Source organism: Adiantum capillus-veneris, chromosome 1 (assembly GCF_014529385.1).
Source record: "Adiantum capillus-veneris isolate H3 chromosome 1, ASM1452938v2, whole genome shotgun sequence".
NCBI classification, from domain to species: Eukaryota; Viridiplantae; Streptophyta; class Polypodiopsida; order Polypodiales; family Pteridaceae; genus Adiantum; species Adiantum capillus-veneris.
The window spans coordinates 101,080,308-101,100,524 of NC_140931.1; the positions used below are offsets into that span (position 1 = coordinate 101,080,308).

The 20,217-nt window shown below is 44.9% G+C and overlaps 1 protein-coding gene across 1 annotated transcript in view; it reads left to right on the top strand.

The window, feature by feature from the left end:
- The window catches only part of LOC147465265 (oligomeric golgi complex subunit), a 54,906-nt gene that overhangs the window by 18,926 nt on the left and 15,763 nt on the right, over nucleotides 1-20,217 (top strand). The window contains exons 2-4 of the mRNA XM_086519194.1: nucleotides 6,271-6,323; nucleotides 7,850-7,997; nucleotides 8,110-8,217. Coding sequence (XP_086375320.1) covers nucleotides 6,271-6,323; nucleotides 7,850-7,997; nucleotides 8,110-8,217 — 309 coding nt within the window. The remainder of the gene's footprint in view (nucleotides 1-6,270; nucleotides 6,324-7,849; nucleotides 7,998-8,109; nucleotides 8,218-20,217) is intronic.

The following is a 20,217-nucleotide window of genomic DNA, read 5'->3' on the forward strand; positions in this document are numbered from 1 at the left end:
ATGCACAGCCTTTAGAAGCATGTATGAGCAAAAGCCCCAATTTGTAGCATCAAATTGCAGAAAATTGAGCCACAAATGGTCATACATAGCCAAAACTTGTCAAATGTGCATAAATTGCATCAATTTGCACTTTCCTCAATGTAGATGCATCAAAAATACACTTGCAAGAACCTGCGTAAATCTGAAATTTGCTGAAAACACCTGTTTTGGGACTTGTTTTTCAACAATTTCTTTGTTTTCGGATAGCGGGGACCTAGTAAAGATGTTCCCTCACCTTAATACATGATTTGCAAAACCTGTATTTTCCTGTCATAACCTGTAATTTACTGATTTTGACCTAATTTCAGCCTGTTTTAGGTCAATTTGACTAGCAGGGAGCCCTTTAGTATTTGGGGACGAGTCCTTTGGCGATAAAATTGCAAAACTTCGCGTGAAAGTTGACCTCCTTGGCTGAAAATCAGCGTTTGCAGGTTTGGAAGCAAACCCTAATCCGATACCAGTTGATGAGTGCGCAGCAATGTGTGCAAGTGATAGAGCACGAGGAGATGTGTAGGACTTGTGCCTTGGAGATGAGGCACTGAGATGCAGAAGCGGGGCTCTAGGGATCGAAGTAGCAGAGAGAGAGAGAGAGCGCACGATTTCTTGAGGGGAATAAGTGAGTGTGTATTGGGCTCTCTCATTCCCTTTATTAAAAGTATAGGACTATTTTTAAGTTAGTGGCCAAGTTCAATGTGAACTTGGCCAAAGGTTAGTAACCTTAAAAAATGTACATAAAAGGGGTCATTTGGGCCTTTAACCCAACACCGACAGCTACCACAAGCACTTTAGTGAAGCAATTTGAGTCTCCACATGTTTCTGACACACACATTGATGAGTCTCTCTTTAAACGTTATGGACAATATGTACACCTGCAACTCCACTACAAACCCGCGGGTTCTTCCATTCTCAGGAATTCTGAATTTCAACCTTCAAAGATCACTGTAACACACTCGAACGATGAACATGGCTTCAAAAGGTGAGCATTGGCATCAGGCACTCTGAGAAGGCGACCTAGTCGAGGGCTGAGGGTTGAAGTTTGAGCCTTGAGCCTTGAGCCTTGGAGCAGTCGAGGTGTCATCGGGAGGTGTATTTTTTCTCTTGCCTTCTTTAAATATGTATTACATATTTTTATTTATTTTATTTTTGCTTGTTTTCATCAAAACCCTTGAAAAGGTGCAAGTGGACATTGCACGGCCACTGTGGAACAAGGCCACTTGGCGTATCGATCTCTCTAATCTGTGTTTTTAAAGAGTGATAGATAACCCAGAAAAGAAGGGCTTGTCTAGCCTCCCCTCGTTCCTCTTTTCCACTCATTGAGAGCGGACCTTGCACATTGGGGTTGGCCGATCAACATGAGGTGAGAAAAAGCAACCTAGGTGAGAAAAAGCAACCCTGGTGTGAACGCAAGGCCGCTAAGAGTTGCACGCGTAGGAAGGAGTTGAGCTTGGGTAAGAGAAGCCTTCTTGAACGCAAATTGCAAGCAGTACGAAGTACCAAGAACCCTAAGTACCCCAAGAACCCAAGTACCCAAGTGCTTCAAGAACCCTACCCCAATACTCAGTGCATGGTCATCACCCGAGCACAATGAAATTATGAATACTTTGCGTGAAGGTGATCAGTCTGAAGTTGGAGAAGATGTCCCTACATGAGGAGGACCATTAAATTCTCCTCCATCCCCATCTACGCCATGGATTGCACCAAAGTCTATGGAGGCTTTTGTAAAGTCCATGATGGAGATGATGCTACAGTAGGAGGCTCAACGGGCCGAAGTCGAAAGGGAAAAGGAGGCTCAGCGGGCTCTGAAGCTCACTGCATAATGGTTGAAGAAGCTAGAGCTGAGGCACTGTGGGATCAACACCTGCAAGGCTTGGTCCTTCATGTGCTCTCCTCAAAGAGCGATATGGAGAGAGGCGAGTGATCACATAGAGTAGGTAGAGACGACGACTCCAACAATCCAGTCACTAAAAAGTTGACTTTTAGTAAGTATAATGGTAAGATGGATGCATTTGTGATTTATTCTTGGTTGGATCAATTTAACGGTTACTTTGCTATTAAAAAGGAAAATAGTAACAATAAAGTTTTGACAGGTGCTATGTATATGTAGGGTGGCAAAAGGCAGAGTTGGCCGAGCACCTTGTGCGTGCTGAGGATGATGTCCCATTGTCTTACTGCCGGCCGACTTCTAGGCTAAGCGCAAGGATCGCTGTATGCCACCGCAGTACCTTGATTGGTTGAAAGAGGAATGGCGAGATCTTAAGCAAAATGGGACTCCGGTTATGTCTTTTATTAACCGTGTTTCACAAATTGGTGTCCAATTGCGTGAGTTGGATGAGAAGCGTAAAGAGGCTTTCCTCTTTGGTTTAGACGAATACATCAAATATGATGTGAAGGTCTTCCGTCCTACTACAAGCGCGGCGTCAGAATCGCTCTCGAGCAAGAAATAAAGGTAAGGTGAAGGAGAGGAAGTCAAGTACCCCATAGAAGCCTCTGAATCAGCAGAATGGTAAGAACAATGGTAAGATCCACAGTACCTCTTCTTTTCAATCTTCTCTACACCTAGAGCATAGAACTCTTCACCTAACATGATGATGAAGAAAAAGCCAAAACTCAAGAAACCCCTAAGTTGACACTAGATGAGAAATCTACTCAAGGAATGGTAGGAGGTTGGTTAAGTTTTGAAGAACAAACCGAATATAGAAAAGAAGGAAGATGTTTTAAGTGTCACACTAAAGGTCGCATGAAAAGAGATTGTCTTAAGAAAGAATTCACATTACCCACAAAACCCACATCTTGTGTTAATGTTATTAAGTAGCCAAGTATTGTCGCAAGTTTCTAATGATCATCTAGATGAGTCTCTCATGAAGTGATATGGTCATGTGAATGGTTAGCACATTGTTATCTTGTTTGATCCTGACAGTATGCATGATGTGATTAGTGATTCTCTTGCGAAGAGCGCACATTTAGAAGCTATCAAGTGGACCCCATAGCTATTTCTAGATGGCATGCATTTCTCCATTATGCATGAATGTTTTGAAGTACAAGTCTTAGTCCAAAACGTTAGTTTTCTTTGTGTCTCCTCTCTTTGGATGTGATCCAATTTTTGGCATTAAGTGGTTTCATGAGCTTAAGTCCCAAGTTGAAAACACGCTCTCTCTCTCTCTCTCTCTCTCTCTCTCTCTCTCTCTCTCTCTCTCTCTATTGAAGGTGCCTCTCCCATGGTCATTTGCTGTGAGCAGAGTATTCCTTTTTTGTCATCGATCTCTCAAAAAAGAATTAGTCATTGCATGAAAAGGAACCTCTCTCTCTCTCTCTCTCTCTCTCTCTCTCTCTCTCTCTCTCTCTGTGTGTGTGTGTGTGTCTGTCTCTCTCTCTCTCGCTCGCATGAGCAACATTTTGTTTATGGTAGAGATTTTAGTTTCAGTATTGATCATCAAGCCCTCAAGTGGTTTCAATCTTTGCCTAGTGCATTTAGGAGCGACCTTCAAGCTAGATGGTCCCAAATTTTAGAGCAATTTGGTGGTTTGATTGATTATGTTCCTAGTAAAGCTAATCTAGTTGTGACATGATGAGTCACGCAGGATAGATCTTGGCTTTGGATTCGAGTCTCAATAGTACCTGTCACGTGACACATCCAACCCTATGTGTCCGTGGACAAGCTACATCATGACCAGGGTTCAGTTCAGTCAAGTCAGTCTAGAATAGGAAGTGATCTGGCACTTTTTTGAGTCTGTTCGCAGACCGTGCATGTCCAGACACTTAGATTAGATGCATATCCTCCGGTTGCACACATCATGAGCATCAACATTCCCATCATAATTCATCAGAATCCATTAGGGGAATTTTCTAAACCTATTTTTCCTATTTTTGACATTTTTCACTTATTATTTTTAAGTGACTTTTGTTGGGAAGTAGGTAGGGCAATTTTGCTAAGTTTGTATATAAGCAAACCAGAGTTAGCACTTTCTGGCAAAAGAGGCAGCAGGAGCACCTTGCTCAACAGACAACTTCTCAGCAAGACCCCCCACATCAGCAAGGCTAACATTTTTGCATCTGCAAGGACCTAGCGTTTTCATCAATAGGCAGCCTGGCGTTTTGTGCACAGCAAATCAGCCCCTGCAGCAGCAAGACAGAACAAGAAGCCTAGCGTTTTCCATTTGCAGGACATCCGGCAGCAGTAGGAGGATTTTCAGCCCTAGCGTTTTTGCATCTGCAAGGCCCTTCAGTGTTTTTGCAGAGATCTTCGCGACGGAATCTCCTCAAGCAGCAGCGTTTTCAGTTTTCAGCAGCCAGACTCCGCAGTAGAAGTCCCAAACCTCGTAGATCTCACCTTCCCGCAACATTTCCTCGCTGCACGGTCAGATCCAGCGTATTTTGCAGTTTCAGCCCGGAAAACACAGATTTCAGCATCTGCATTTTCAGCGCGTTACGTCGTACCGTCGTCATCGAGATAGAGTTAGAATTCAGCAGATACAAGATTGCAGATTTCAGCCATTAGCATTTTCAGATTTCAGCCCGTCTCGTCGTCGACATCGTCGGCAAGTCCAAGCATTGTAGAGATTTGTGCAATCATAAGTAGACCGCTCTCGCCATAGAGAGTGGTGCCTTTGGAGGAGGGTTTGACAATCTCTGGTGTCGTATTCCCTTCTCTCTCTATCTCTCAGTCTCATGCACCTTCATTCGCAGTGTCCATTCACTTTGTTTGTGTCCATTGCACTCTCTCACTAAAGGAACGGAAGGCTCTCCCTTCCATAAGAAAAAGGAACCCTTGAGCACAGTTCGGAGCACTCATCTTGAGCAAAGTTCAACATTCATTCCGCTGCACCTTACAATACCCATTCAGGAAGTATCCTTGGTTCGCATGAAAAGTCAGTTTAAATTTTCGAGTCTCTCATTCGTGACGGTCTCTTGTTATTTTGTCACCTTTGCGTGCCACCTTCTCATAGGACATCCATATTGCACGATGCACATGATTCACTCACGGATGAGCACAAAAGCATGAAAATCACTTTAAGAAAGGTATAAAGATTTCATTCAAGGAATACACAATGTTGCATCATTGTTGATAATATCAATAAGCTATGCATCCACAAGCATTAGAAGTACAAGCATCCACAGGAAGTTCGCCAGTTGTGTCTCACCTTTAATAGTGGGTATGTCACGTGCACATTGCACTTGAGCCACGTGGACAAGCTATTGCGATAGGTCAACATCAGTCTTAGTTAGCTTAGGATCTAGCTTGGGACTCTGTGAGCCTCTAGAAGGACGTGCATGATCAGGTAGGTCATAGTTGCATACCCTCACTTCCATGGTACGGTCGCTTAGCATATCAACACATGAGCAGCCACTTAAGTCATATTTTAATAAGTGAGTTTGACATGACATTTATGAAAGGTAGGTAGGGAAAATGACAAAAAAACCTATACAAGCAACCCCTTGGTCCCCATTTGGGATATCATAAGATCAGTACCTAGTACCATACCGAGTAGCGCCCTAGCGTTTTCCCCATCATCAATATCCCCAATAGTAGATCAGATTGGCATTTTTACACCAGATCAGCCTTCGTGTTTTTGCACCAATATCCTTAGCATCAGCAAGTTGGCATCAACGTTTTCATCGATCAGATCAGCCCTAGCATTTTGCAGATCCTCTGCGTCAGCATCAGATTTAGCCTAGCATTTTTGCATGAAGTATCAACACGAAGCATTCAGCATTTAGCCATTGTATCAGCATTGTGCAAGTAGTCTAAAGCAAGTACCTGCTGTGAAAACAGAGCAAGGGGGGCCCTTGAGGGTGGTTGGGAACCAACATGCGGTGTCATCAACTCTCCTCTCTCTCTGCCTCTCTTTCATTGTATTTCTCTCGCAAGTAAAGTAAGCTCGTGCTTGTGGGAAGTACTAGATCTGAGCTAAATTCCTTAAACCCTTCCACAAGAGATGAAAGGTTAATTATATATGAGCATTTGGCTTGATTCAGGTTGCTATAGGAGATGAGGAAGTGTTGTGTTTTCAATTAGGAAATCTGAACTGACTTCGCATTTTTACGTTTGATGAGGATTTTTTCTCAGCACCAAGTGGTGGAAGAGCATAAAATTGGCTCACTCTCTTTTTAAATCTGGATACCTTCAAGGAAAGCTGTTGCTTTAAGGAAAAAATGTTGCTAGCATTTGTTGAAGTCTGTTTTTGTGTAAATTCTGAGGACATGGCAATTTAAGCTCCGTCCTTAACTTTGTAGGCTTTAGATGCTGTGGAACGGGAGGTCGCAGGATTGGCAGAGTGCTGTGATAGGTAATTTGTGCTTCTAACACTGCTGCTACCTTCTGCATCAAATTTTACCAAACACTTACTTTTACCAGTTTTTTTTTTAGACTTTTGTCCTTGATTTGCCGGTATATTAAACATGGAGTCTTTCTTTCTTCTGGTTTGTTGCATCAGATAAGGCCATTATGGTAGTTTATGTCTCGACATACTCCTGGTAAAAATGTCTTAAGTAGCCAAACTTGGGCTGTGTTTCTTTCTTATTGAATGAGTGCCAGCCTTTAAACCTTTGGTGATAAACTGGCTCCAAACCATCTTCCCCCTTGTCCACATACTTCACACGGACCATTGCATGCGGAAGGATGATTTTGGTTCGTTTGCAAGAACATGTAGCTGATAGATCAATCGGATGACCAAGGATGGAGCATCCTCTAGAAGAAACCATCAGCATCACATCACCACCCATACGTGCATACGCACTAAGAGCAGCACGGCAACACTGTTGTTGACCTAGCATGATTTCAAGGCTATCTAATTATGGGAAAACAGTGAACAATATCTCTAAGAAGTCATTGCTTTAGAAGGTTAGTAACGCTCAAGGATTGGGAATCCATCAATAGAACCACACCATTTTTTCATAGGGGGAGAATGGGACCCAGGGTTAAGAACTACAGTCCAAACTTAAAGGCTAAAAATGTACAGGAAACAAGCGTCCAGCAGTATAAGCACGAATGATTTCAAAAGCACTAGAAAGAAGTGCTCAGCATTTTCATGTAGCACCTAAAAGGGCTACTTTTCCAGGTGAAAATGATTAGCCCATTTGCCACATACCTTAGTTAAACATATTATTTAAGACCCAAGCAATCGATTCATCGCGATATACACTTCTCCAGCTGTGGAGAATGAGCTTCAAGCATGGAGCACACGTGTGTGCAGACCCTGCTTTTGCACACAATGCTCTCAGACACGTAATTCACCACCATCAACCCTGACATATCTCTGCAACTGTCTACTTATTGACACTATGCAGAGCATGAGTGTTTTATTCCTGGATTCAGGGAGGGTAGCATGAGGTTTTTTGCTTGCTATAGGGGAGCGCTATTTAGAAGTTTTAATTTTTTTGTGAACGTGTTTGGTTTAGCTAAATATTTCAGTTTTTACAAGTTCTTTAGCGAAAAATGGTGGCAGTAATAGCTCTCAACAGTAATATTTGGCAGGTAGTTTGATTTGCACTGTACATGGTGTTACCAACTTACAAGGAATTTACAAAAGCTTTTTATTGTGTACTAGAAGGCAAGGCACTTTAGTCTATCTAAATTTCGTTTGAGACACATTAGAAGGCACTTGTATTGGGTATTAGAAGGCAAGGCTTTTATCTATATAATTCAATGTGTTTCTTCAGATTTTTAGTAATGTTTCGCTAGGTGCCAATTGCTTGGGATGTGATGGGCCGTGCTGATATTTAGATCGCAGTGGGTGCTTGTAGCATAAACATATCTGGTAAGCTGATACCATTTGCATGTTATGGAATTGTAACCACAACCTTTGATTGGCAGGATCACAAAGTCCCTGAATTCTTGTAGTGCCACTACCGGGGACATTGTAGCTGCAACAGAAAGGTTGAAACAAGAATTAGAGAGCACAAATCAACGACAGGATATAGTTTCTAGCTTTCTTCGTGACTATCAGCTTTCACCAGAAGAGGTCCACACCTTTTTTGTCCCATTCATCTTTCTGAATAGCTAGTCCTGTTTTAAATCATTTTTAGCAGATAACTTCAAAAGTGTGCTGATGTGCTGAAATTTCACTTGTGTAGATCAGTGCTCTCAGAGATGAGGAGTTAAATGAGGCCTTTTTTAAGGCCCTTGCTCGAGTGCAAGAGATCCATGCTAATTGCAAAGTTTTGCTGCGAACTCATCACCAGGTTTGAATTTGCTCATCAACCGTGTCATTTTGCAAAAGATTTTCTTTTTTTGATTTGTGTTTTTTTCTGGTCAGACTTACAAAAGCTTTTGTAAAAGATAAGTCTGCGTAAATTCCTACGTAGAGGTTGGTTTTGATTAATTTTTATTTCGAGTGTTACTGTTTCTTGGATTTGGCAACTCTCTCAAGGTCATGCCTCTCTCGTGAAGGATCCTCCTCCGTTTGTCTCTCTACCAACTATACATGGAAGCGATTTTTTGGCAGCGGTGGTTCTTCATCAGACTCTTAGGACCCCGACATTTAGCTGCTGGGTGCACTTGACGGTCAGTCCCCTAGAAGCAGAAACAACATGCAGGCTCAGGAGTCTTCTGTGTCGTGGATGCAGCGAAAACTAGGATAAGAGCAGCGAACAATAAGATGCAGACGCCGGAGATAGACAGAGGTGCCTCAGATTTGTAGGTGCAAAGATTCCACAACTGTCAATCCGTGATTTCATTGCAATACCTCCTTTGTCTCCTACAGATCCTGATGATGCAGCCTCTGTTAGAACTCCTCTAGAGGGTATTGATAGAGATGAACTCCTCTTGCTGTGTCGATGACAATATGAGGAGAATTTTCACCTCTTATTTTTGATAGGTTGTACATGCTAGGATATCGAGAGGTTGGAAGGTAGTTCTTGTTTTGAGTTGATACATTTTGGCTAATTTGTGATTACTGCTCTTGTTATCGGCTACTTTATATACTTTTCTTCGTTATGTGCCCTCAAGATGATTTATCAAGAGAACATACCCTTTCTTTTTTGTAAAAAGAGATGTTGGAGATCTGTCATCACCAGATGATGCAATCCTAGGTTGCGTCTCATGGTTATATGGCCATAATGGCAGAGTCAGCCCTAAACTTGGCGCCCCCTTTTTGTAGTCTTCTAGGTCACTTGATCGTTATGTAAGTGGCCCTCTGGCCCTGATTCTCATTATCTAGTTGTATGAGCACTCTCTTGAGTATGTCTCTCTCTCTCTCTCTCTCTCTCTCAGCTAGACATCAGGAGGACATGGATACAGCCAGCACAGGAGCTGGGCACGAAGATGGCTTTCTACAGAGAGCATCTTCTCCAGCTTACGGGTTTTGTGACGAGACCTAGATATATGGACACCCACTTGTCTCATGGGATACGATGTGCTATTGGCCAGATACGCACATCTTCACACCAGCTGCAGATCGAGACTGGGAGATACAACAGAGTACCAGCAGAGGCCAGGACATGTCTCCTATGTGACCTGGAGCCTGAGACAGAGTTGCACTACACATGCCATTGCCTGGTCTACTACGAGATACGCGGCCGCTTCCACTGCTTGTTCAGAGAGGGCTTCGGACCACTCTCCAGAGTCATGCGGTACGAGGATCAGAGATGCTTGGGTTTGTTTTTGCTCGAGCTACGCAGACATAGAGAGAGCCTGATGAGAGGAGAGATCAGCCAGTCTCAGAGACGGATCACAAACTTCTTTAGAGCAGACACTAGACACCCGGAGGAGCTGCTACCACAGGAGAGCTCGCCGCCTCACACTGGAGGCACACTGATCGACGGAGCTAGGGAGATCCAGACGCCCACGACTGCGGAGGACCACACAGCATCGACGGAGGTTGCATTAGAGGATTCGGATCACTTTGGCCCAGCATGCACGACGCCCAGTCAGGCTATTGACCATGGAGGAGATTGATGAGATCCGCCAGCGACCGATGCTAGATCTTTTGTGATCTGTGATTTAGCTATCCCACCTATCTGCTTAGATCACACCTAGCTGTTTCAGATTCCATAGCATTTTATTCTGTCATTTTATTTTGTCATTTTTGTTACTCTGACTTTGTATCAGATCCACCACATTGTAACTTTCTGGTCTCATAGGTCATTCTGGCCTTCTGAAGACGTTAATATAACATTTCATTTCATTTCATTTCTCTCTCTCTCTCTCTCTCTCTCTCTCTCTCTCTCTCTCTCTCTCTCTCTCTCACTCAAAGCTTTCATATGAACCCACAAACCCCCCCTCCCCCCCCCTCCCCCATTTCCTTTTTCCTTAGTGTTTTAGTGTTAGTTCTTTGTAACTTTGTAATTTCTGTACTCAGACATGGTATCAGATTCACCAATCGTAACTTTTTGGTCTCATAGGTCATTTTGGCCTTTTGAAGACGTTAATATAACATTTCATTTCATCTCTCTCTCTCTCTCTCTCTCTCTCTCTCTCTCTCTCTCTCTCTCTCTCTCTCTCTCTGAGGATTCGGATCACTTTGGCCCGACATACACGACGCCCGGTCAGGCTATTGACCAGGAGGAGATTGATGAGATCCGCCAGCGACCGATCGATGCTGGATCTTTTGTGATTTAGCTATCCCACCTAGCTGCTTAGCTCACGCCTAGCAGTTTAGGATTCCATAGTATTTTATTTTGACATTTTTGTTACGCTGACTTTATATCAGATCCACCACTTTGGCCTTTTGAAGACGTCTATATAACATTTGACTTCATTTCATTTCTCTCTCTCTCTCTCTCCCCCCCCAAAGCTAGATTGATGCGCAGATTACAGGAGATGGGAGTACCCACAGAGCTCATTTGGGGGATCATGGCATTGTACAGATCAATAGTAGGGCATGTACGCACCTCAGAGGGTCTATCTACACCGGTTTACTCCACTATTGGGGTGAAGCAGGGCTGCCCGCTCTCTCCTACTCTTTTTGGTATGTATGTGGATGAGGTTTTTGACTACATTGAGAGAGATGGTGATAGAGGTGCACCGCTGGCATTCCGCTATTGTTATATGCTGATAATATTGTGTTGATCTCCGACTCTCCGGAGGGGATGCAACCTCACTTGGACGCTTTGCATAGGTTTGCTCATGAAAGTGGTTTGTCTGTCAACCTTGGTAAAACCAAGGTCATGGTATTCAATACCACCCCACAGTGGATCAGGAGGTTAGCGCCTGCATTCACATTCGGCCGGGAGACTATAACCGGCCTATACAACGTAGAGGGCGGTACTATTTCAATTACCTGTTAACTTTACACGGAGCACTGAGAAGGGAAGAGAACACAGTTGCGTCCAGCGACTAGAATGTCACTGCGCACACGAGACCGACACCCTGTAGGCCCCAAAGACTGGCGCCCCTCTCGGTATTTCTTTAATTTAGAGAGCGGGAATTACAAAAAGAGAGTCCTTGGAAGATAACACCTGCGTCCAGCTAGTACGCTCCAGATTCGGCAGAATTTCGGCAGCATAACGGTACCGAAATTAATCCGAATCAGTTTCCAAGCTCAAGACTCTATCCCACTGGCGTTATCCCTCAGTCGGGAGCACAAAACAGTAAATTCCAGGTCGCTGTAATTTCTGGTTCAGTCCTGTTTTTGACCTGATTTGGGCACACGACGGTCCCTACACTGTTCCCTGCACCTTGGGCTTGGTGCCCCTTGATTCTGGAAGCATCCCGGGCACAAAACAGTCTCAAAACAGAGTAAAAACAGCAAGCAAACAGTGCTGAATTTACTGCGTAATCGAGAGGTTATCACCCTCTCGTGGACCTGCTTTGGTGCAGCAGCTAGCTACACCGGTTCCTGTGCAAAGAGGCTCTTGCCTCGGCATGAAAGCATATTTCCCCACAGCTGTACATAGGTCAAATGAGAAGCCCACTAGTGGGGCATAACATACTGTACGTAGGGAAGAAAGAGAGCAGTATGTAGCGTGCGGGGCATCACTCCCGTCACCATACTGTGCATAGAGGGCAAGGTAAGGATTCCATAGCTTCTGTACCTGCTACAATCCACCTGAGGCTGAAAATGGCGCCCCCTTTGTTGATATGCAGCTTGTTTTTGCCTCCCAAAGTGGCAGAATCGCTGGTGCGTCAGTTGACTTGGCAGCAGAGCAATAAAATGTTCCCCTTGTCATTCCAGAGCTAATGACGCGAACACATTTTCCGGTCAAAAGTAGCAGTTCCCTAAATTTTAGGAGATGCTTCCATGGCGTCCCTATCGGTCTCTTGACCATCATTGAAGACTACCATTTGACCAACATCTACAATGTGGGTTAATTTACTGGCCCCTTTCAACTTATAAAGTTGCAGTGACTTGACGAGTGGCCCAAATTCCAGTTTGGCGCACACGAGCTTCCATACTCATCAGAATCCAGTGCTAACTGGCCCGGGCAGTCCCTGTCTGACCGACCTAGATCCCCGATGTGAGAAACCCATTTGGCTGCAACCGTTTCACATTGGCCATGCAATGTCCACTTGCACCTTTTCAAGGGTTCCGGGACAAACAAGTAAAAATAAAATAAATATATCTAATACTTATTTACAGAAGGCAACAGGAAAAATACAGCTCCTGGTGACACACCCCACCCTTGAAATACTGCAAGCGACCTCGCTTGCATGCCAATAATACATGCGGATATCTCCTGATATCACATATATTCTATGATGGGAATCCAAGATATACATGCTTCCGGAAATGTAGCGTTGGACGATTAAACAATCCCACCAACCTGGCTACGACACATATATCAAGCATAGAAGTCTTCTAGTGTATTCATGAGCACAAACTTCTCTAGCTAAATTCTGTATGGAAAGAGTAGATACAATTGCTTAACTACTCTCTTGAGCATCATGAACCATGCTCTTGCCTTGCTCCAAAAAGGCTGCATCAAGTCACTGTGGGTTCCATCTGAAAGGCTTCAAGATACAATTGCAATAGCTGAGGTGAATCAACCAATTCAGAGTCTTCCATCCATTTGGCATCTAACGATGGATAGTTTTTGAACTTCACCAAATAGCGTCTTGCAACTTTTCCTCTAACCTTTCTTTCTTTATGTGCCAATATCTGTTCAGGAACAAGGATTTCATCCAATTCTTCCACTTCGGGTTGTTCCTCATCAAGCATATTCTTTGGCACATCACCAACAAAGGGCCTTAGAAGGCTGACATGAAAAGCATTATGTATTTTCCAGCCTTCTAGTAGCTTTAACCTGTAAGCTACATCGCTGATCTTTTCTGAAATCTGGAAAGGACCATAATATCGCATACTGAGCTTAGGAAACAAGCGTTCCTTGCCTTTCCTTTTCCTTAACCTGGCCTTTTCAAAGCGCAAAAGTACCCAATCACCAAGTGAAAATACAAGTTCACGACGGTGACGATCAGCAGCTTTCTTTTGCTTAGCCTGAGTCTTCTCAAGAGCAATCTTTATCTTCCTGTATGTTTCATCCATATCTTGCACATACTTGTCTGCCTCAAATATCTTGTCCTTAGTCTGCAAAATGGGCGGGACTTTCTTTCCTCCTTCCACTATCTCAAATGGTGCCTTACCTGTTGACGTATGCACAGTGTATTGTAAGCATATTCAACCAATGGGAGATGGTGTTCCCAAGTTGCCTTGTGCTCTGAGACATAATTACCGGATCTGAAGTCAGCTTCTCTTTCAAGTGTTTGAACGCTAAAATTTCCTTGGCTGTCCACTTGAAAGTAACTCCTTTTCCTTGCAGTGCATGGAGTGGAGAAGCAATCTCAGCAAAATTTCGGATGAACCTCCTATAGTAGGAACATAAGCCTAGAAAGATTCGAATGTCATGTACGGACTTCAAGTCTGGTCATGATCTAATTGCTTCCACTTTAGCGGGATCCATGCGTACCCCATCCTTTGAAACAATGTGCCCAAGGAAGTGAATCTCTTGCAAAAAGAATTCACTTTTCTTCGCATTAATGAGTAGCCTGTTCTTACGTAACTCATTGAAAACTGCAGTCAAGTGATCCCTATGCTCCTCTTCAGACTTTGAGTAGACAATCATGTCATCAAAGAAGGTACCCACGAAGTTTCTATGTGGTCTAAAAATTCTGTCCATCATTCTATTAAATGTGGCAGGAGCATTTGTGAGACCAAATGGCATGACAAGAAACTCATAGAGACCAAATGTTGTCCTGAACGGAGTCTTATGGACATCTTCTGGTCTAATGCGTATCTGATGATACCCGCTGAAACCGGCCTGTTCAATCCAAAAAGGGCGGTAGACTTTACTTTAAACCTTGATTTAGCTTTCACCCATTCTTAGTCGTCTATTTTACCAGTACTTTCAAGACACAACAAAGGGGAGAGGGATACAGGCTGCTAGATTGCACCTGTATGAGTAGACCGACACCAGATTGGCCCCTAACTTAGGCGCCCCTTTCGGTATTTCTTTATTGTTCAAAAGAGGGAATAAACGCTGTGGTTCCCTACAAGCTGCCCCGCACAAACTCGGCTGAATTTCCACTGTTCCAGCCCGATTTCGGCAGCATAACTGTACTAGAACCCTTCACAGTCAGTATTCCCACGCATTGACTGACTTTCCCGACGCATACGGGCACTTTGCAAAACGTGGCGAGAATCTGCAGCACGCTGAATTCTCTGTTTTCAGCCCTGAAAATGCGTCAGATCACCTGTACAGCGGTCCCCTTGCGTCCCCGAACCTCCTGGGGGTATTAGGGTCCGTTTAGGGCCAAAACCCTAAACCTGCAAAAATACACAGCAGGCTGTAATTTGCTGTTTCGGGCTCCGTTTCGCGTGCCGGTCGTATCCGTAGCAAGTCCTCGAGCTCCCGCACCTGTAGGGCTACTTGCCCTTTGAATCGGACGAGATTTCTGGCGTGAAACCTCTCCGAATTCACCTGTACCTGCGGGGGGATTAGCCGCTAGCTAATCCAGTACCTGTGCAAGAGGCTCTTGCCTTGGCAATTCGTGCATGAACCCACACAACTGTACATTGGTCAAATGAAGAGCCCACTAGAGGGGCATAACATACTGCCAAAGGGGAGAGAGAGGGCAGTGCGTAGCGTGCAGGGCATCACTCCTGGCACCGCACTGTGCATAAGAGGGAAAGCAAGCACTCCATAGCTCTTAACCTGTGACAAATCTGAAAATGAGGCTCTCCCCCTCCTAAATTCAGCGCCACTTCTTGATGCATGAGGCAAGTGCACCAGAAGGTGCCACTTGGCACATTTATAAGCATTTTCCCGTTTCGGGGTTGCCGTCTAAAAATATCCCAACCGGTTGCCCAGTTGACTTCACGGCAGAGTAAGAAAATGTTCCCCTTGTCATTCCGGAGGTAATGACGCCAACACATTTTCAGGTCCCAAAATAGCAGTTCCCTAAATTTTAGGAGATGTTGCCATTGTATCTTTCTAGGTCATCCGACCCTCTTTGTACACTGTGGCCACATCCAGAACTGAAATGTAGCCTCTGTAGCAAAGGATTCCACTTTGGCTAGTCAATGACCCCACTTGGCTAACCATAGTCCTTGTCCAACCTTAGTGCTCTCTTGCCCTCAGGCCTGGACTCCCTCTGGACAGTTCCACACTAGCTATGCAATGCAGGGCAGTTAGATTTCCCGAGGGGTGTTTCCAAAAGGTGAAAGTAAATAGATAATTAGAAAGAAATCAACAAAAAGGATAGATAGTAGTCACACGCTGGTGACACCCGCTCTTTAGGTCTATTCTTGTAAACAATGACGCTCCCTCAAGCCGATCAAGAATGTCATCTATCCTCGGTATGGGGAACCTGTTCTTGATGGTATTCTTATTCAAAGCGCGATAGTCAATGCACATGCTCCATGAACCATCCTTCTTCTGCACTAAGAGTACAGGCGAACGAAAAGGGGATGAACTGGGCTGAATCAGCTCCTTCTCTAAAAGCTCGTTGACCTGACCCATAATCTCTTTCTGCTGGGCTGCACTAACCCTGTATGGTGGTCTATTCGGTGGACTAGAACCTGGCACAAGATCTATAGTATGATCCTCAGGTCTCTCAGGAGGTAACTCCCCTGGCAAAGAGTCCGAAAAACAATCACTGAAACCACTCAAAAAAGTTGACCTGTCTTTATCTAAGGTAGACAAATTAGATACAACTTGAGGTACTTCTTTTGCAAAGATCAAGTACGCAGAAAGATGATTCTTTATTACAGATGAAATAGCAGAAGCAGAAACAACTGGAACAGACTCGCCTTTAAGCTTTACATCAAGGACATGAGTCTTTCCTCTATGTACAAGGGTAATCTTTTTGTTGTAAATATCCACCATAGCATGCAACCTGTAACACCATGGGATACCCAATAACACATCATAGCCCTCAAGCGGCATAATATGAAATTCTTCCGCATCCACATAGCTCTGAATGTGCAGACGAAGCTTTCCCAGAATGGGAGTAACAGGCTCTGAATGTCCTGGGCATGCTAAACCTGCTTCGCCTATCATACCCATCTCCTCTGCACGAATGCCCAACTTTGATGCCAATTCTGGTGATATGAAATTTGCACGGGCTCCTGGATCAAAGAAAACCAACACTGTCTGGTCTCTAACTTTGCCCCAAGCTCTGCACAGTTCCGTGGCATCTGTGTTTGGCTGATCTCCAACCAAATCTGGAACAAGTCGTGCACTCGGCTTTGGCTTCTTCCCTTTATGGTCTGACTTGTCATCCTCATCCTGTGACTTCTTCTGTGGGCACTCATTTGCAAAGTGTCCTTCCTGTTCACAAATATAGCATTTCTTGGCCTCCCTAAGAGCTTTCCTTTCTTGAAAAGTTTTGCCAGAAAAATGCCTTTTTTGTCCTTGTCCTCGTCCCGAAGAAGACTTAGACTGCTTCTTGGACGTATCACCTTCTTCATTAGAGGGCTTCTTTGTGGGAGGCTCAGAAGGCTTTGTTGCAACATTGCCCTTGGCTGAAAACTGTTTGCCCTAGGCCCCTTTCTTGTGGCTATTAAATCCATCGGAATCTCCCTTCGACAGATTGCTGGCCACTCTTGCATTCTCTATCAGCTGAAACATATTCATGACAGTAGTCTTTGTGCAATAGTCCCTGATTTTCTTGGGCAATCCGCAAAAGTACTTCTCAATCTGTTCTGACAATGGCACAAACCTGTAAGAGGTGACTGGCAACAGTGCGGCCCAAAACCGTTTATTGTACTCTTCCAGATCCGCACACTGTTTAGCATTCAACTCGTGCCATTCAGTCATCACATCCACTTCAAAAGTGTTTGTCAACCATGCAGGTGCAAAAAGTTGTTTCAATTGGACCCACGTTGTTGGGGCTTGACCTTGGTTCAACAATGCGGTCCACCATTGAAGCGCATTCCCTTTCAAGAAAGTGGCAGCCTTGCGTATCTTTGAAGATTCCGTGAAGTTGCCTCCAGCATAAGCTGCATCGAACTGCTGTATGAAGGTCAAAGCCTTTAATTGGTCCTCAGTTCCTCTGAAAGTTTCAAACTTCACTCCCTGCCCACCTTCCTTGTAATCCTTAGGTTGACTCAAAGGAGCCACATTATCATAAACAGGTGCCTGTAACAGTGGTGCTCCATGAGTGTTCATTCCAGCACTCGCATCAACTGTTTTCCCTGTATATCTGCATTTTGTACGTATGGTTGTGAAAAACCAGCCATACCAAATTGTGTTCCAGGCACTCGAAACTGGCCATAGGCACCCTGAAAACCTGGTTGGACATCCATGTTCGCGTACATAGGGTTACCCATGCCTGTTTGCGTTGTCCCGAACACATTCCCTGGCATATAACCTGTGGAAGGTCCAGCCATAGCTTGAAACACTGAACCACCTCCAAAATAACCAGGATAAGTATTAGGTAATGGAAGGGTCTGACGCATAGCCTGTTCATTGCTCCCTTGACCATTCACAAACGGTTCCTGTCCAGCTAAAGCAAGTTGCTTTGGATCATTGGACACCGCTAGTTGCTCAACCACATGGGCTTTCCCTCGAGCATCATGAGTCCTCTGCGCATTGGAAATCTCCTTTTCCTGCAACGGCTCAGTCATGCCCTGTGTAGGAGGCTGAAAACCCTGTGTCGGAGCTTGTAAGAATTCCTGCATCCTTGGGTTGTTAGCCAACTGCTGAAACATGTCCATGCAACAACGCAGTTGAGTTCTAAACAACCTGTCCTCTTCTTGAAGAGTTGAAGGAATTTTCTTTGTGCCATGTGAGGAAGATCCCTCTTCAGGTACTTGGTCTCTCTTCTCTGCCATATCGACAAGCTCTGTGTTGCTTTCACCCACAACAATCCACGCTGCACTTTTTGAAGAAAAAGTGACTATCCCGGCGATGGAACCATATAACCGGCCTATACAACGTAGAGGGCGGTACTATTTCAATTACCTGTTAACTTTACACAAAGCACTGAGAAGGGAAGAGAACACAGTTGCGTCCAGCGACTAGAATGTCACTGCGCACACGAGACCGACACCTTGTAGGCCCCAAAGACACTTACCTTGGAGTGGTTTTTAGTGGACCAACATTTTCATTGAGGAGAGCAGCAGAGACTAGATTGACCAGAGCCCATTCGGCATTGGGTAGATTGGAGAGGATGTATTCACAGGTTCAGTTTCAGGAGCCTCGAACAAAGCTCTGGCTCTTTGACACTCTGGTGGCTTCTGCATTGCTCTATGGAGCTAAGATATGGGGGCCTTCATTGGATCATCACGGGAGGACAGGTTGCACTGATGGATGGGGGGACATGGAGAAGCCCTTGGTCTCTATGATCTCGCGGCTCATTAGAGCCAAGGCTTCAGTACCATGTGCCATTATCCGTAGAGTTAGCTGCCCCGCCACTAGTGGTTGAGGCGCTCACCAGATCTGTCTCCTTCATACACCGCATGTGGGAACTTCCCAGAGACAGATACGCCCGCCTTGCACTTGAGTCCTCTCGACAGTTAGCCATGCAGGGAGATACGGCATGTTGGTATGGGGAGATGACATTATGGTTCCAGACGCATGGGTTTAGTATAGACAGATTGCCCCCCTTCCAGTACACCCTCCCTGACTCTTACACAATCTGAGATCACCAGGCTCATCCGCCAAGACCTGACTCAACTAGACACCAGGAGGACATGGATACAGCCAGCACAGGCGCCGGGCACGAAGATGGCTTTCTACAGACACAGAGAGAGCCTGTTGAGAGGAGAGGCCAGCCAGTCTCAGAGACACATCACAGGCTTCTTTAGAGTAGACACTGGACACCCGGAGGAGCTACTACCACAACAGATCTTGTCGCCTCACACTAGAGGCACACTGATGGACCAAGCGATGGAGGTGGGGAGATCCAGACGCCCACGACTGCGGAGGACTACACAGCATCGACGGAGGCTACATCAGAGGATTCGGATCACTTTGGCCCGACATGCCGATGCCCGGTCAGACTGCTGACCATGGAGGAGATTGATGAGATCCGCCAGCGACCGATGCTGGATCTCTCGTGACTTGTGATTTAGCTATCCCGGCTAGCTGCTTAGTTCACACCTACCAGCTTATGATTTCATAGTATTTATATTTTGTCATTTTGTCATTTCATTTTGTTACTCTGACTTTGTATCAGGTCCACCACATTTCATTTCATTCTCCCTCCCATTAGCTGTTGTCCTTTCTCATGTGCTCCTCTCTTTCTTCCTTGAATGTATCAAAGCAAGAAGGGTGGGGACTGCTTGCAAACCTCCGGCACGCTTCGAGAGGCTTGTATGAGAGATTTCATTGCAGAAACTTGTCTCAGCTCGCTGCATTTTTGCATCAGCCCTCAATTTCTAGGCATTTTGTGGCGGAATTTTTGCTCCCGGTCTTGCGGGATCGGACAGCCATCACATGTACCTCCCCTGCCAAATTGACCCTCTTTGGTGTTATTTCTGGTGTCTATAAATGTTTATCATCTGCGTTTTTGCATGCCGTTCTTGTGATTTTAAAAATCAGCACCAGATCTGCTCTTTGGCTGCCCACACGACCCCTACAAGGCGGTTTATCTCTACATTAATGCACCTTGCTCTTTGACTGCCCACGCGACCCCTACAAGGTGGTTTATCTCTGCATTAATGCACCCTGCTTTGAGAGGTTTGTATCAGAGATTTCATAGTAACTTGTTTCAGTTTGCTGCATCAGCCGTGGCATTTTGTGGTGAAATTTGCTTCTCCCATTCTTGTGGGATCTCACCTCTATTTGCAGCCCTCCTCATAT